This window comes from Mus caroli, chromosome 15 (genome assembly GCF_900094665.2).
Source record: "Mus caroli chromosome 15, CAROLI_EIJ_v1.1, whole genome shotgun sequence".
Taxonomy (NCBI): domain Eukaryota; kingdom Metazoa; phylum Chordata; class Mammalia; order Rodentia; family Muridae; genus Mus; species Mus caroli.
In genome coordinates, this window is record NC_034584.1 from 91,916,847 (window position 1) to 91,935,949 (window position 19,103).

Below are 19,103 nucleotides of genomic sequence, written 5' to 3' on the forward strand. Positions count from 1 at the left end.
TTTTTTTTTTTTAAGATGCTGGTATTTTAACTCATTCTAAATGTGGAGGGTTCTCTGCTCCCAGCACGCCTTCTATCATCCTCTCCCAGGGTTTTCACTCTGTCTAATATACTTAGGATATCTTGGCAACATATCTCAATTTGTATATGATAGGGCACAAACTCAAAACATGAAGAAGTAGACATTTGCAGAGTAAGCTGTCTGGTGCTTCTTCACATAGTATCCTGGTTGGGGGTTTTGATTTTTGTAATCAACTTGATGTAATAATCAAGCGTTATTCGGGAAAAGAACCTCTGTTGAGAAAATGCCTCCATCAGATTACCTGAAGAGGAAGACTGTGGGACTGTTTTTTTTTTTTTTTTTTTGGATAGTTGATTGACATGAGAGAGCCCAGCCCTCTGTGGACAGTGCCACCCTGGGGAAGGTGGTCCTCGGCTGTATAAGAAAGCAGACTGAGCAAGTCATGGGGAGCAAGGCAGTAGGCAGCACCCTCCATAGCCTTTGCTTCAGTTCCTGCCTCCAGGTCCCTGTCCTGGTTTCCCTGGGTGATAGCAGGTAACCTGTAAACCTGTTCCTCCCCAGGCTGCTTCCGATTATGATGTTTTGTCATGGCAGCAGAAAGTGAGCTAACATAGGTAGATACTCAGAATCTCAGAAACCAACTGTTTGTAGCTCTTTAAAATGTCTGAGAACAGCTTGGGCAGAAAGACGCACAGATATAAGAACTAAGGAGCTCATTGCTCATGTTTCTATAACTTCTGCAACATTTTACTCACAGGATCCCAACCCAAACATGCTGCAGGGTTCTGACTGATCTTCCTGGTATTCCTTTCCTAGGAAGTATTGATTCAAGTAAGTTGTGGTTTTGTCTAAACGTTGCAGTATTGAACTGTTGCTTCCTTTCTTCATCTATCTATCTATCTATCTATCTATCTATCTATCTATCTATCTATCTATCTATCTATCTATCTATCAATCAATTTATCTTTCTATGTTTGTCTGTCTGTCAATCATGTATGTATATATGTATGTACATATGTATGTATGTATATATGTATGTATGTATATATGTATGTATGTATGTATGTGTGTATGTATATATGTATGTGGTTTTGGAGACAGGGCTTCATGTGGCCAGCCTGGTCACACACTGGCTGTATAACCATGGATGGATTAACTTCCTGGTCTTCTGCCTTTACTCACTAAGTGCTGAAATTATATATAGGCTCTCAATCACCATTTCTCACAGCAGATCCATCTGGTGTGTTTTGGGATGAAATTGTAGTTATGCCAAAATAAGAATTATCCAAAATGTGGTCTGACTCTGCGAACTATGAATCCAGAGGGAATACACACACACACACACACACACACACACACACACACTTTAATCCCAACACAGTTATAGTAAGTAGTATGGCAAATGTTGTAGCTGTCTCTCAGGCCTAGTCTTCTTGAAAGAAAGAAGTCAGTGAACAGACAGGGTAAGCAGAAATTTGTAACAAACCAGCTTAGTGGGCAAATCCAAGTAGGGCAGTCTAGAGAGGAACTGGTGCAGGCTATCCCAGTAGAGGAGCAAGCCAGGAGATCCGTGTTGTGGACTTTAAAGAAGTTTTCTGAGTCTTTATGAGGTGTGTATTAGAGCTTCAGGACCCTTTAGTCTATGAACTGGCTGCTTTTATATCAACTTGATACAAGCTAAAATCATCTGAGAGATGGAAACCTCAAGTAAAAAATGTTTTTTTTTTTTTTAACAACAAAGCCAAAACCATACAATGGAAAATAAAAAAAAGACAACATCTTCAACAAATGGGCTGGTCTAACTGGATGTCTACATGTAGAAGAATGCAAATAAATCAATATCTATCACCCTGCACAAAAGTCAAGTCCAAGTGGATCAAAGATTGCAACATAAAACCGGACACACTAAATCTAATAGAAGAGAAAGTGGAGAATAGTCTCCAATGCATTGGTACCGGAGACGATTTCCTGAACAGAACACCAATAGTTCACAGGCTCTAAGATCAACAATTAAGAAATGGGACCTCATGAAACTGAAAAGCTTCTGTAAGTCAAAGGACACTGTCATTAGGACAAAATGGTAGCTTACAGATTGGGAAAAGAACTTCATCAACCCTACATCTGACGGATAATATCAAAAATATATAAAGAACTCAAGAGATTAGATACCATCAACTCAAATAACCCAATTAAAAAATGGGGTACAGAGCTAAACAGAATTCTCAACAGAAGAATCTTGAATGGTCAAGAAGCACTTAAAAAATGGTTAAAATCTTAGTCATCTGGGAACTGCAAATCAAAAACGACTCTGAGGTTCCATCTTAAACCAATCAGAATGGCTAAGATAAAAAACTCAAGTGACAGCAGATGCTGAAGAGGATGTGGAGTAAGAGGCACACTCCTCTATTGCTGGTGGGAGTGCAATCTTGTACGATCACTCTGGAAATTAATCTGGCAGTTTCTTAGAAAATTAGAAATAATTCTACTTGAAGACCTAGCTATATCAATCCTGGGCATAAACCCAAAGGATGCTACACAATCCCATAAAGATACTTGCTCTTTCTGAGTTTGAGGTCAGCCTGGTCTACAAAGTGAGTTCCAGGACAGCCAGGGCTACACAGAGAAATCCTGTCTCAAAAAACAAAAAACAAAACAAAAAAAGATACTTGCTCAACTATGTTCATAGTAGCTTCATTTGTAGTAGCCAGAAAATGAAAACAGCCCAGATGTTCCTCAACTGAAGAATGGATACAGAAAATGTGGTTCATTTACACAAAGGAATACTATTAGCTATTAAAAACAAGGACATCATGAATTTTGCAGGCAAATGGATGGAAATAGAAAATATTCTGAGTGAGGTAACCCAGACCCAAAAGAACATGCATGGTATATACTTGCTTATAAATGGATATTAGTCACAAAGTACAGGATACCCCCACTACACTCTGAATACACCCCCCCCCAAAGCAAAACCAAAAGGAAAATCCAAGCGAGGATCTCAAATCTCACTTAGAAGGGGAAACAAAATAGTCATAGGAGGCAGATGGAGGGAGTGGGGCGGGGGCTGAGGAGGGGACTGGGGGAGGTTCAGGATCAGGTGTGGGGAGAGACAGGAGAGAAGGCCAGGAGAATGAATGGAGATTTGAGGCTGGCAGTGGTTGGGGGGGGGGTGTGCTTCTCTAGGACATGCCAGAGGAGAGACTCCCAAGAGTCTATGGGGGTGACTTTAGCAGAAACTCATAGCAGTGGGGATATGGAACCTGAAGAGGCCACCTCCTAGAGCCAGGCAGGATCTCCAGGGGAGCGATAAGGACCCTAACCCACTCACAAAACTTTTGACCCAAAATTTGTCCTGTCTACAAGAAATGCAGGGGCAAAGATGGGGTGGAGACTGAGGGAATGGCCAACCAATAACTGGCTCAACTTGAGACCAATACCATGGGCAAGGACCATTCTCTTACATTATTAATAATACTCTGATATGCTTGCAGACAGGAGCCTAACATGACTGTACTTTGACAGGCTCCACCCAGCAGCTAACTGAAACACTTGCAGAGACCCAGAACCAAACATTGGTCAGAACGTGGGGACTCTTATGGAAGAGTTGGGGGAAAGATTGAGGAGCCCAGAGGAGATAGGAACTCTATAGGAAGACCAACAGTGTCAACTAACCTGAACCCTTGCGGCTCTCAGAGACTGAGTCACCAACCAAAGAGCACACATGGGTTGGACCTAGGCCTCTGTGCTCATATGTAGCAGCTGTGAGTTTGGTCTTCATGTGTGTCTAGCTTGTTGTCTTCTAACCTGTCTCTCTAGAGCTGCCCCCTTCTTCTCTCTCTGCACTGCCCCTTAAGTAGCTTTCCCTTACTCTCTCTTCTCGTCAGAGCTGGGCATAGCCTATTCTGTCACATCTGTCTCTGATTTGTCACTTTGCCACTCAATTAGACATCAAACATGGGTGCTTCCTTCTGCACACTAACTTTACCTTCATTGTTTGGCGTGAAAGATGTGTGCTAAGGCTGAGCCGCACTGCAACTAGAAACGGCTGTTTTCAGTAAATGACACAATCTCCAGGATCAAATATCCTGCCACATCCTTTGATGAGGAACAAAGAAATGGAAATGTGTAAACCAAAATTTCCTCACCAAGTTGTTTTGGTCATGGTGTTTCATTGCAGTAACCCTAACTAAGACAGTCCCTAAGTAGACAATATAGGCAAATCACAGCCCATCTCTGTCACTGACACCAGCAGCAAGGCTAGTCTTGTACTGTCCAGAGTCAGAGGTAACTTGGGTTATAGTCATATATTAATCAGCATATCCTATCTGTATCCATCCTATTATTCAGTGTGGCTGGCTCATACTCAGCTTTTATTTACCATCCTCCATGTTTTATCTCTTATCTTGTTTCAATCTTAAAATTCCTTTTAACCGTAACATCGGTTTTTACCACATCAGTACAGTAGGTGACCTTATATATGCAACCTTCACTTACAGACAGGTCATCTGGTCAAAAATTCAACAAACACTGGAAGTAACATTATAAATTAAAGGGACCTAACAGACATACACAGAACAGACCACCCAAGGATGACAGAATACGCATTCTTGTCAGAAGTCCATGGAACGTTCCCAAAAATAGGTCACGTGTTAGAACACCAAGCAAGTCTTAACGAATATAAGAAAATTGAAATAACATCTTGCATTTTATCTGATCACAACTGAATACCAGCAGCTAGGGAAAGTATAAAATATACACAAAGAAATGGAGATTAAAGACACACTAATGGACACCAGACACTGCACAGCGGCAGGTTCACATGTGAGATACCCAGAGGCATGCCCACTGCTGCCTGGCCATGTCCTGGGAGGCACCACTATGACGTGCAAGAATGTGGTGGGGAGATGGGAGAGAAAGAGACGCAGACAGTTTGTGCACTATGAAAAGAGGAGGAGTTGGAGATGGAAGGGTGGTGAGGAGCAGCTTGATGTGAGAAGCCTGAACTGCCACCTCAGGCCATGGTGAGGTCCTGGCCCATGCTGCCAGCAAGGGCCATGTCTGGATCCATGGCTTTGAAACAGCGGGTGTTCTGTGTCAATGTCTGTGGCCCATATTACAACAAAAGGCTATTTGAATATCCCTGGTCTGGACTGCCTCCTGGGGCCATCTTGATGTTCAAGGGCTGCTCACAGTTGGCCCCTCCCTCACTGCCACTGGCTTTTGGGAGAGCTGACCCTGCATCTTGCCTGGGCAGCCCAGTACAGCTGCCTTTGATGGCATATGTTGGAGAGCTGGCACCGTCTCCATGTCAGCAGTGGGGTGGACTGGGAAAGGAGAGATTTCCCCATCCTCCACCCCTTGCAGCCTTCAGCAGGCTGGAGAGCAGGCCCAGGTAGTGTGAGTTCAGGAGAACTAGCAGGCTGAACGCCACAACCACCACCAAGGGCCCATGCCAACGTCTACAATATCTATGAACTCCTTGGGCACATGAATGGGTCACTTCTGCAGAACCAAAGCTGCAGGATCTCCATGACACAGGGCAACAACAGGATATCCAAGAGGAGTCCCAGTGAGGATCCAGTATTGATAGTGTAGTAGAACTCAATGGTCTCAAACCAGACCAACGACTTATTGCAATGAACGTTTGCAAGTAAAGCTATTTAGACTGAAGGGTGTACTGTGTGGCATGTTGTGACACACTACAGCTTCCACAGCAAGATGTTTGTTTTGTTTTTTCATTTTTCTTCTTTGTTTTCTTTTTTTAATCCTTTGTCCTCAAGGGCAGAGGGCAGAGGGCAGACAGATATGGAAGAATGGGGAGATGAATGGATTGGGGTGCATGATGTAAAGTTCACAAAGAGTCAATAAAAAGTTAAGACGAGAGAGAGAGAGAGAGAGAGAGAGAGAGAGAGAGAGAGAGAGAGAGAGAGAGAGAACCACACTACTGAATGATGAATGAATCATCAATGAGATCAAGAGAGGAATTTATACAATCCTAGAAATGAATGAAAGTGAAATTATAGCATATCAAAACCAATAGGATACAGAGGCAGTCCCAAGAGGGACATTTATAGCTGTATTCACACAGTATAACCTATATTTTATAAAAAGCCACAACAGATAGATTCAAATAAATAATGAGGATGGACCTCAACCCTTTGGGAAAACAAGAACAGATCAAAAGTGGTAGAGTTTCTTTAAAACATTTTGTTTGTTTTAATTTTTTTGAGGCAGGGTTTCTCTGTGTAGCCCCGACTGTCCTGGAACTCACTCTGTAGACCAGGCTGGTCTCAAACTCAGAGATCTACCTGCCTCTGCCTGCTGAGTCCTGGGATTGAAGGTGTGCACCACCACGCCTTGAAGTGGAAACTTAAGGGTTCTTTGAACAGTTGGTTGGCTGGTGTTTTGCTGATGCAAACAAGTGAGGAATGTTTAGCTGAAGTGAACACAGGTGAAAGACTAAGGCAGACTCATGAAGGAACATTTAGCTGAAGCAGACACAGGAGTGAGGATGTTCTGCTAAAGCAAGCACACAAAAGGGCACAGGATGAAGGATTCTTTGCTAACAACACACATGTATTGGTCCACCTTACACTGCATAGCTGAGTTGCATTTGTGGGGATTCCAGAGAGAGAAACACACCAAAAATCTTCTGGTGGTGTGCTGTAGTTTCTTGCCGCTTCCTTGGACTTGGGCTGATTGACAGAGTGATGTCAGCTGAGACAGACATACATGCTGAGGCAAGACACATGCTGAGCGTTAGAAAAGTCTTTTTATTTTATCACCATGAAGCCAAAAATAAATAATCCCTTAAGTTGTTGATGTTATTTGATCACAGTGACTTAAGAGACACTAAGGTGGACTTGGTTCCCAGGGTACTGCTGTAGAAAGATGACGAAGAGACTGGGGACCATTGGGAGCTCCGATGCTATCGAGGTTGTGAGACCACAATCTCCTCCTTTTTTGTTTAAAGATTTATTTATTTACTTTATAGATATGAGTACCCTGTAGCTGTCTTCAGACACATACCAGAAGAGGGCTAGGGCATCAGATTCCTTACTGATGATCATAAGCCACGATGTAGTTGCTGGGAATTGAACTCACAAGCTCTAGAAGAGGAGTCAGTGCTCTTAACCACTGAACTATCTCTCCAGCCTCCCATGATCTCCTCTTACTTTGGCTCCTGGTTTCAGAGAGAGTCTAGTTCTCCAAAGTAGAAGAAAACATGTGATAGGAGTGACTGCATCCATGGCATCTCAAATAAGAGACAGTAGCTGCCCACATGGTACAGAGCATCAGAGCCCAAGATGTAAGCCAGGCTGAGCATCATCTTTAGAAACTTGGTACCCAATATCACTGTATTAAAAGCCCCAGAGCCTTTAAACTGTACCACAAGCTGGGGACCAAGTATTCAAAGCAGGAGCTTGTCGGGGAACATTCCAGATGGATGCCATAACAAAGCCTTAACATATGGGCCTTTATGGTCATCCAAGATCCTTGATATTGCGATGTTCAAAAATCGGGCTTTTCTTCTTAATTGTTTAGTAACATCAAATTGTATGTCTGTCTCTATATTTATAGGAATATTTGAACCGAAGATTTAAATAATAATTTAAAGATTATTCATTTCTTCTTCCTTTCACCTTAAGGGGAAAGGAAAGGGAGCAGAGATATTTGTGACTCTGGGATCAAGACTGCAGAACCTGGGTGATCAAAGGAGCCAGAAAAATAAATGTCTGTACCCATATACCATCTCTCCGTCTTGTATCCTGCCAGCAATGTTTCTTAAGTAAACTCAACCAGCTCTAAATGACAAGGAAGCTCACTGAAGTGGTTCATAAAGCTACCAGGACCCAGCTTAAGAGGAAAATGAATGTATTAAATGCTACAAAATGTGGCCAGACAGTGATAAAAACATCAAGTAGAGCCAGGTATGGTAGCTTGTGCATGTATTTTCACTATTTACAGAGCTGGGGCAAGAGGATAAAAACAGCCATGAATGTGCAAACATGTGAAATTAGCCTTGCTCTATTGTTAAGGGGTGTGAGTTCCTCAAAGAGTCCCCACTGTATTGTTGAATGATGTGAGTCCCTCCAAGGGCCTGGCTGTATGGCCTTTTGATATACTGATGGACCTCCCTGCTTACAGTCAAAGCTGGCCAGGCTGCTGCTTTCAGTCTTTGACTCTCGTTCCATTCTCCCTCCTCAACGTTAATCTAAAGTCTCGTGCCTTCTCTTACTGCGTTTGGAAAGTAATAAAAATCCACTCATTAACTACCTTTTCCTTCTATGAACTTAAAGAATTTGTGGGCCATCACACAGGGATGGGACTCTGCATCCTGTACACGATATTCCTCCACTTCACTGCCTCCACACTTTGACTTTCAAACTATTCTCTTCCTAAGCAAAAGCTTTTCAAATCATTGTGTTTTTTTTTTTATTTCTGGTGGTTTGAATAAAAATGGTCCCCATAAGCCTATAGGGATCAGCACGACTAGGAGGTGTGGGCTTGTTGGAGTGGGTGTGGCTTTGTTGGAGGAAGTGCGTCACTGGGGGCGTGCCTTGAGGTCTCCATGCTCAAGCTGATTCCGAACCCTCCGTTCCTTCTCCAGCACCACATCTGCCTGCGTGTTGTGATGCTTTCTGTTGTGGCAATAATAGAATAAAACTCTGAATCGCAACCCAGCCCTAGTTAATAGTTTCCTTTGTAAGAGTCACAGTGATCACTGGTGTCTCTTCACAGGAATTGAACCCTAACCAAGCCTATGCTAGTTGCTTTATCATGTAAAGCATGCCTGACTCTTCTCAGTTAGTGACTGATATAAGTCCTATAACATCGCATTTGTCCCTCAAATCATGAAAAGAGATTACCAAGAGAAATCAGAGAGGCTCAGTTTTTGCTGGAAGCCAACTCACAATATGAGCCGTAGACATCAGGAGAAATTACTTCAAGGTCGGAGTCTGGTGTCAAGGAAGACATGAATGTCTATCTTGGAGCCCTCCAGCATTGGGAATAAAGGCTAGAAAGAGATAAGCGTCTATTTCCAGTAGGTTGAATTCATTTAGGGAATTTCAGGCTAGACAGACTCTGCCTGAGCCAGGCTGCCTCTCCCAAGAGCCCGCCCCATGGCCCCCTTCATTTCCTTGTTGCGGAAGCTGTAGATGACCGGGTTGCACATGGGGGTGATGATGGTGTAGAGGAGAGAGAAAGGCTTGTCTTTGTCAGGCCCATGTGTACTGCGGGGATTCATGTAAGAGAACATGGCTGAGGTGTAGAAAAAGACAACCACAGTCAGGTGGGAGGCACATGTGGAGAATGTCTTCCCCCTACCTGAGGAGGAGGCCCTGCGGAGGATGGAGGCCAGGATGCGGGCATAGGAAGTGACAATGAGCACCATGGGACTGAGCAACACCACAATGGCATCCATAAAGATCACCTTCAGACTGAACTCAGGGTCCCCACAGGAGAGAGCGATCACTATGGGAGCCTCACAGAAGAAGTTCTCTATGTGGTTTTCTCTGCAGAACGGACCTCGGAATGTCATGTAATCAAGAAGGATACCGTTGACCATCCCAAAGATCCAGGAACTACACACCAGCCTGATACACACCTTCTGGCTCATGATCTGAGCATAGTTCAATGGGTGGCAGATGGCAACATAACGATCATAGGCCATGAAAGCCAAGAGGATACACTCAGCCACACCCACACCAAAAACCAGATACATCTGAGTCAAACAGGAGGCAAAGGAGACAGCGTGGTTCTTGGTCACCAGATGGACCAACATCTGCGGGATGGTGGTGGTGATGAAGCAGATGTCCAGGAAAGACAGGTGTCCAAGGAAGAAGTACATGGGGCTGTTGAGCCTGGGGTCAGTCCATGTGATGAAGATGATGAGGCCATTCATGGCCATGGCGAGGCTGTAGAGAGCCAGGAAGAGGGTGAAGAGCAATGCCCGTGTGGAAGGGGAGCTCTGCTCAAAGCCCACAAGGATGAACTCAGTCACAGTGCTGCTGCTGTTCCTCGAGTCTCCCTTTTGGGGTCTGCTTCAAGAAGGAAGGACAAGTGAGGGGACAGTGTATAGGCCTGCTTTATAGTTTGCCGCTCTGTTTTTGCAATAAAGTAGTAGCTAAAAGCAACTTGGGGAGGCAAAGGTTTATTTTTTAGCATATAGGCAGGGATTTAAGGCAGGGGCTGTGGAGGAACGCCGCTTACTGGCTTTCTATCCTTGGTTTTGTTCAGCTATGTGTTTTTAAGGTGTCCAAGCACAGCAACCTAAACTTGCCACTGTCTGCAGTGGGCTGGGCTGCCCTGTATCAATAGGCAGTTAGAGCAATGTGTCACAGAAGTGTCCACAGGGCAATCTCATGGAAGCAAGTTCCTCAACTGAGATTCCTTCTTCCCTGGTATGTTCAGGTTTGTGTCGGGTTGGCAAAGGCTAACGAGAATAAGAAGCTGTTTGGGTAACCTATTTCCATAAGCACAGACTGGGGGGTAAATAAACAGCAAAATAAAAAAAAAAGATAACAAATTATAGTTACAGTAAATTCTATTAAAGGCACAGAAAATGCTATTGTAGGCTGTGGTCGTGTGACCATCAACCAAGAATTGTTTATAGGACTTTATGTCTACTAGGTTGGTCCTGAAATACCATCTTCAGTCTCCTACTCCTACACACATACACACACGAGAGAGAGAGAGAGAGAGAGAGAGAGAGAGAGAGAGAGAGAGAGAGAGAGAGAGAGAGAGAGAGNAGAGAGAGAGAGAGAGAGAGAGAGAGAGAGAGAGAGAGAGAGAAAGAGAGAGAGAGAGATTGGTTGGTTTAAGATTCACAGCAAGAGTTGAAGAGAGATTAAGGATTACCTTCATAATTATCCACAGCTTTCCCACCCCTGTCCTCTGCATCTCACAGCAGAACATCTGGTAACTGCTGAGACTACATTGATAGCCTGGAGGCACCAACATTAATAGTTTGCATTCCAGTTCAAACCTGGAGACGCTGATTCTAGAAATTTCTTTGCCAATGACCCCTTTGCTCTACTCCTGGCCCCAGGAGATGGTTTGGTGGGTGGAATGCTTGCAGGAGTGTGAGGAAGGACCTGAGATTTGAATCTCTAGAAACCACGTGAATTTGGGTGTGACTCTAATCAGGCTCTTGTAGGACCCTGAAATCCAGACAGGTGGATCCTTGGGAGCTTCAGAGCCAGCTGGGCTGCATATGCAGTGAATCCGCAGACAGCCCAAAGAGACCCTGCTTCAAACAAGATGGAAGATGAGGACCAAACCTGAGCTGGTCCTCCCCCTTCCACTAATGTGCTATGCCATGCACATGCTTCCTCACACATACCTATATTATGCACACATGTAAACACACCATATATACGCAGACACTCATGCACACACATCATGCGTACAAACGAAAGCATAGATGTTAAATGTAGTGACCAAATTAGGGAGCGATGGCTTTTGAGTATTTACTATGTTTGCTTTTAAGTATAATTTATTTTGCTGTTAGTCAAATTATTTGTTACTAAAGACTGGGGATATTTGTTACAATGTTCAGGGACACTGGTTCCCTAGGCAGTGGCACACATACAGAATGGGACTCTTAGAAGGATTCATGCCTTACCTCATTGTGTTGCTGTGACTAAAATGGTCAGTCACAGAATCGCTGCAGCAGATAAGAGAAGGGACCTCATGGTGTACAAAGCTCAGCTACCCCAGGGAGAACATCTGATGTTAGATCCACTCTGAAAAACACGGCTTGTTAACACGGGCCAATCTGGAAGGGCATTTTCTTAATTGTGGCTCCCTCTTCCAAACTACTCTAGCTTTGACATAAAACTATCCAGCACAGCCTAACTATTTTGTTAAATGGACACAGTATCAAAATATCTTCTAAACGCATCTCTCTACTCATAGATTAGTGTAAGCTCCCAGACCTCATCAGAGAAATTTCTTCATGCAAATAGTGGTTAGCATAGAAGCTCCCAACTGGTCAAAATGCAAAGAATTAGTGTCCAAGAGCATCCAGACACAAGCGGGACGTCTGTGTCTCATCTCTCCCGCAAGGCTCAGAGACCATCTTGGAAGAGGGACCTTAAAGGTAAGGCTCTGTAAGAGCCAGAGGTCTGGGAAGACTGCAGAAAAAACAGTGTCTTCCAGACATGACTGGACTGCTGCACGAAGCAAGTCATCATGGTTGAGCAGTGTATGGACATTCTAGCAGGAAGGGAAAGGGCTGATACACCCCTAATGGAGCTTTATTGGCAGTTGATGGTTTTGAGGAAGGAGGGAGAGAATAAGAGAGAGGGAGAGAGAGAGAGAGAGAGAGAGAGAGAGAGAGAGAGAGAGAGAGAGAGAGAGCACAAGCTAGTTTTCTCTAAGGATGTGGTTCCTGAGGCTGGTGGCTGGTCTCACACTGAGTTTATAGACATCACAAATTCAGGCTGATGGGTTGTTAATTTTTTTTAAAAGGACAGAAAGTACAGCAATTAGAGGTGTTTGGAATGAGGGGTGGCTCTTGGAGTTGGGGGAGAATATGACCAAAATATATGGTATGAGATTCTCAGAGAATTAATCGAACTATATCCATTCCTTTCATGTAGAGACTATTTACCACCCAGGAAATTCAAGGACCTGAATTTAAACCCCGGCTCTTCCACTTTGCCAACAGCATAACCAGAACTGATTTAAATTTCCTCATCTCCAAAACAAAAATAATGAAGGCTCTGATACTATTGGGTTATCCAGAGGACGAAATGAAAAGTTCTTAGGAAATTCTCGAGAAAGTGTTTTGGCACCAAATGGCATTACAGAAGCTTACTAAATAAGTAGACACATCCACTTAAAAACTGTAATCTAACAAATTACCAATTAAGAATCTTTACACGCAAAAATCACACATCTAAGCATTGTTTGTATGGAGAAGGTTAGGAACTGTCATATGGGGATTGTTGTTACTTAGAGAAATAAAATATCTTGTAGTTATTAAAATTATATGTATGAACTCATGATAAATTATAATTAAAATGAAACAAAAAAAGCAAGACGTACGTCAGTGTGTTTGGAATAGTCATGGCCACATTACTTAAAAGCAAATTTCGTTTGCCTCAAAATATTGCTTATAAATGATGGACCTGTAAGAAGGATAATAATTTATTTCATTTTGTGTGTGTGTGTGTTACAAGACATACAATTTTTGTGTGTCTTGCTGAGTCTAGACAGTTGCAAAAATTAGAAAACTATGAGAGTTGAAATACTGTAAATCACCATATATAAAACATGATGAATTTGATATGGAGGAATTCTAGGTGACCTGTCATTATGAAAACGAATCAATGTACCCAAAGGTGGGCTAGTTGTATCATACTTTGTTCCATTTACGGCATGTTGGAATCAATATTTAAATAATTGTTAGGATTGCTCCTGGAATGAAGAGACACTGGTTCTGAATTCATGACTAAGTCTCAGTTACCAGTCTTCGGGTGGAATTAATTTTGTTCCAGACTCAGCAAGAGTGAGATTATCTTTAAGCCTTTCTTTACTATGGCTTAGATAAATTCAACACATTTCTTAAGTACTATAATTTTTAACGGGGACAAATCCCTGTTTTGGGCTTGGTTATAGGCTCCTAAGAGGAACCCAGTAATATTATTCTGCTAAGTGAACATAGTAATAAATATCCTCCCGAGGTCTTACCTTTATTTCTAGAAACCGATGCATCTCGCAGCCCACAGCAAAGGAGTGCTTTTGCAGTGATTTGTACAGAGCCCCACGAATGATCTGCAGCAAATGAAAGACGCTGACATGCTCAGCTCTAACTGGGACAAGCGTATCATACTCTTTCCTCCCAAAACTCAGGAATTACAGTTAAAGCCAGAGGTAGTGGGCATTCGCTACAAGACAGCATTTGCAGAACATGACAGCACCGTCACACATGTGACCTTAGAGGGGCCATGACTGCAGGTACAAGACCAAGCCAGGCAACACTGTCTGTAAATGGAAACGATCCAATAGACCCGATGGTAAGTTCCTCCTGAGATCTATCCCTTCAGGGCTGTTTAATGTGAAAGAACAGACCACACAGAGGAGAGTCTCCCTTTTCTAAAACATTCTCAAGCTCACAAGACCCCAAGAAGAACAGAGAAACGTTAGCACACACAGAGAATTAGCCTCTAGATGTAGAGGGTTTGGTTGTTTGCACAGAAGAGGTTTGGAAGGAGCCATAAGTCAGTTTGTTGATGCTGATAACAGCAAGAGTGAGCGTTAGGGTGGGTCTTCAGTGACTGTAACACAGCCATGCTTGTAAGAGCTGTAAGACTGTTTAAACCAACTTAAAAAACACATTCTGGTTGTAGAAATAACCAACATAGGACAAGGTGACATCCCCCCATATCTGAAAGCCTTTGAGAGAACTAAGCAGTTAGCTGCTCAAAGACAGGGACAGAATTAGGGAAGGAAAGTGTACATTTGTTTCAGACCCAATATCTGCACATGAAAAACCATTTATTGGTACTGTAGATCTGTACCCAGAGCTCAAAGATTGAACTTAGATAAACAAAATCAAGTTGAGGATCCCTTACCTGAAATGCTCGACACCAGAGTGTCTTAATTTTCAGATGCTCCACATCTGTATACAATGAGATAGCTCGAGGACGAGCCCCCAAATACGAAAACAAAATTCACTTATAACTCTTATATACCTTATGCTCATAGCCTGATATGAACTTAAGATAGTGTTTTAAGTGCTTGTGTGCACTTTGGGCCACTATAAAGCAAAGGGCTGACTATCTTGCTCACCCGTGACAGTGTCTGTGAGAAGGCATATCCAGGTGGAAGGGGACTGGACGGGTCTTCTCTCTTCCAGGGGATACTGCATCAGTGTGTGACCCATACCTGTGTCTTGATGTGACTGGTTACAGGAAGTGGTTGACACTGGCTCTCAATAGGTCTGGACTTTTAGCCTTTTCTACCTTGTGTGTTCAGACTGTGGGTGCTCAAAACCTGCGTACACCTCAGTTCTGCCTCTTGCGCAGAGCCCTTTGCTAAGATCTTTTTCTCGTGTGGGTTGGTGTAAGATCGATGGATAACAGAAATGCTAAGATCAGTGCAAGTGATGACCAGGGGTTGTGGACACGTGCCCACTGCCTCCTCTTCACTCTCTCCTTTCCTTTTTCTTCTCTCACCATGCATATTGGAAGAGATCTTGGAAGATTTTGTTTAAAGACCACTTTTCTAGATGGGAGAGTTCTCAGATAGCTGTCCTGTTGCTTGTAGTTAGAGAGAGGGTATCAGTCGGAGAGTGAGGGGGGCACACAGGAGGTATTAGGGGAAGGGACAGAAGGGGGAGAAGTGATGGGATTATAGGTTAATTTAAACAAATTTAATAAAAAAGTCTTGCCATATTCTTAAAGCCCATTCTGTTTCTTCTGTAATTTCATTTATTCTGTAGGTCCCAGAGAATATGGAAGAGCTGGATCCTTGTGTTATGTACCTCACTGTAATGGATTTATAAACCTCTGCAAGACACGATATATATATATATATATATATATATATATATATATATATATATATATATATATATATAATCAAAGGAGACAGAAAGGAAAATGGACAGACAAACAGGAGATCTATTCACTCAGGGGAAAGGTTGAAAAGAAAGCAGTAACTGGGAAAGAGGGAGGGGGATCAGTTAGGAGGCAAATAAAAGGGAGGTGGGGCAGAGGAAGACAATACAGAAATGGGTGCAAACATTAGGAAAAGAGGAAACAAGAATAGACTGTGAAAATATGGCCCTTGCAACAACGGTTTCTGCAGGACTCAGTAGTTCACATCCATTCCCAAGTGTGTAGCTTGTGAGCCAGGCATGGGGAGTGGGGTCAAAAGATTTCTTGCATCTGACTTATGGATGGGGAACATAACCCCAGAAATGCACAAATGCACTCATTTGTCAATAACTTCAGGGCAGAGGAGGCAAAACTGACTCTTGAGGATCCTCAAATCTCTCTCCCCCTGAGCCACTTGATAACAAGTTATTTAAGCGGATAGAGACGGAGGTAGGACAATACCCTTTCGGTTACTGCCTCTGAAAGATGATGAGGAAATGGTGAAAATTTAAAGCAATAAGGGACGTAGGCAGAAAGAGTTAGAGTCATAGAAATAGAGAACTTAGATGAATAGTCAAACAGAAGACAACGACATCTGCATAAGTGTAACAGGACTTTCTGATCACTGATGCACAGGCAACTTCCTGAACTAGAGGCTTGGAATGATTCCACCCCAGCCCCTGGCTCTGAGAACACTTGGGGCTTCTCATGTTCTTTCCATGTACACAGGTCAATTCAAAGGGAGATTCATCCTGACAGTGACACACAAGTCGTCTTCCTCTCACCAGAGCCGGGGCAGGTGGGTAGACCGAGTCCAAGATGGTAACACAAAAGGGAGACACAGAGGAAGAAGCATCTAAATCAGACAGAGCTGGGATGGCAGAGACAGAGCTGGACAGGGTGCAGGTATGATCTGGATAAGCGATTAGGAAGGGCTGGAATCTAGAATACCCCAGAGAAGGCAGGGTCTGCTATCATTTGGACGAGAAGTCACTAACCTTTCCCATGAGCTGAGACACATTCAGGCAGAGTCATGGGTCCTGTCGATCCTTACATCGGAGCGAAGGTGTGATGAATTATGTTGCAAATCCCCTGGACATTTATAGGAGTGTGAGCTGCAGTAAACACACACACACACACACACACACACACACACACAGAGAGAGAGAGAGAGAGGGGGGGGTAGAAGGGCAGCTAATGGTCTTTCAGTGTGAAGGAGGAAGAAGCTGATTCTCATTGGTCACCAATGGGAAGCTGGCCCTAACTGACAAAGGCTCTGCTCTTGGAGGGTGTCTTCATTTGGATGGAATTCAGGAGCCCAGTTCTATTAGTACACTCCTAGACTCCCAGCGGGACCTGCTTACTGACAAAACACACTGGAATCTTCGAGAGTTCTCTTTTTGTTTCTTTGTTTTTCTTTTTATTCTTTGATAATTTCATATACACATACAACATAATATCACCATATCCACCCCCCATTTCCCACTTCCAATCTTTTCATACCCTTCCAGCGAGTCCTCTCCCAATGTCACGCCTTCTTCTCTTGTTTTGATAACCCACTAAGTTCAATTACTGCTGCCCATGTGTGTATGAGTATGTGTGGATCATCCCCCGGAGCATGGAAAACGTTTCTACCAGTGGCCACACCCTCACAGAAGAAAACAACCTTCCCTGTCTCTGCAACAATCAGCTGCCAATGTATGGATTCTTGTTATGGGGCAGGGACTAGAGGGCATCTCCTGTATCTCTGCTAGAGTTTTGGAGGGCTTGATTTTACACAATCCTGTGCATTACAGCAGCTGTCTGAGTATAAGATCATGTGTCCATAAAACAGCATTCAGTTTTAACATTCTTTCTACCCCCTCTTTCTCAATGTTTATGGAGTCTGCTGGGAAAGATGTTCCATTTAGGGACAAGCACTCAAAATCTCATATCTCAGCCCCTTGCCTGGTTGTTTGTATCTTCCTGTGTTGACCGCTGCCTGCTGCAAAAAAAAAGGGAAGCTTTTCTGACCAAGGTTGCGATCAGCCCAGGTCTTTGGATACAAATAAGATACAAATATTTAGAAGGCACGTTGACAACATGACCATTTGCCGAGATAGCAATCATGTCTTCTACTCTGTGGCCTATGATCCACGCTCCCTCCCACCCCTAGTCGTGGACTTTTGACTAAGACATGAAATTCTCTCTTTTGGAGTGGTCCTCAAATCCATTCAGAAATTAGTTACCACATAAGGGCCACGCCACTATTGTGACCAGTGCCCATGTTTTGCTTGGCAGGTCAGTATTGTTGCATGTAAGGAACACCTGTAGGTAAAGACCACTTATGTCTTGTCTCAGCCGGTTGCCAGCCTAGCACCTCTGGCACTATGGGATCTAGCCAGCAGGAAGTTTCTTGATCAGTCTGTGATTTTTCTATGTCATACACCCATAGTGTGTGGTTTCTTCAGCAATGGATTTTGCTCCGTCATTACAGTGTGTAACTAAGAGCAATGGCGATAACCCGCGTTATTTTAGACGCTTCCTGCTCACACTGGTGGTTTAGTATTTCCTTTTTTTGTTTGTTTGGTTTTTGTTTTTGTTTTTGTTTTTGTTTTTGTTTTTCGAGACAGGGTTTCTCTGTGTTCCCCTGGCTGTCCTGGAACCCACTTTATAGACCAGGCTGGCCTTGAAATCAGAAATCCAACTGCCTCTGTCTCCCGAGTGCTGGGATTAAAGGTACACCGCATGGTCTTCATAGCAACACGTGGATTTTGGGAGACTGTGCTTCATTTTCATTTAATTCTGCAGTAAATCCTCAAAAATCCTAAGGATTTTTAAATTTCCCTTTTAATTTCTTCAGCGATCCATTTATTGTTCAATAGTTGTTTGATTCCCATGGATTCGTGCTTTCTGTGGCTTCCTTTCTGTTGACGTCTGCCCTTATTCGATGGCAGTCGGATGGAATACAGAAAATTCTTCAACTTTCCTTGTATTTGCTGTGAGTTGCCCTAAGATGTGGTCTATTTTGGAAGGAACTTCATTCCATGGGTTGTTGAGGAGAGTGTGTGTTCTGTAGATGTCTATTTAATCCATTTGATCCATGGTGTTATTGAGGGAACATTTTAATTGTATTTATTGATTGTATGTCTACATGTGCATGTGTGAGTGTGTACACGTCACTACACATGGAGGGAGGTCAGGAGACAGCTTGTGGGAATTGCTTCTCTCTTGCCATCATGCAGATCCCAGACATTGAGCTCAGGTGGTCAAACTTCCCAGCCAATGCCTTTGACTTGTGGTGTCATTTAACTCCAGCGTTTCTCTGGATGACCTGTGTCTTGGTGAGAATAGGGTACTGAAGTCACCTGTTGTATTGGGATTAATCTGTGGTTTTACATTGAGTATTTGTTTCTAGCTTTTCCTGGAGATGCCCTCCTATTTATTCCAGTTGTCTCTTCCAGTTTCCCTCTCCCTCTCCCTCTCCCTCTC

At 43.3% G+C, this 19,103-nt stretch overlaps 1 protein-coding gene across 1 annotated transcript; it reads right to left on the reverse strand.

The window, feature by feature from the left end:
- Positions 1 to 9,097: 9,097 nt before the first annotated feature.
- Positions 9,098 to 11,655, reverse strand: LOC110310096 (olfactory receptor 10AD1-like). The gene is made up of 2 exons (XM_021182791.1): positions 11,651 to 11,655; positions 9,098 to 10,064 (listed from the first exon to the last, which is right to left on the reverse strand). Exons 1-2 carry the CDS (start codon positions 11,653 to 11,655, stop codon positions 9,098 to 9,100), a joined length of 972 nt encoding a protein of 323 aa, XP_021038450.1.
- Positions 11,656 to 19,103: the final 7,448 nt, after the last annotated feature.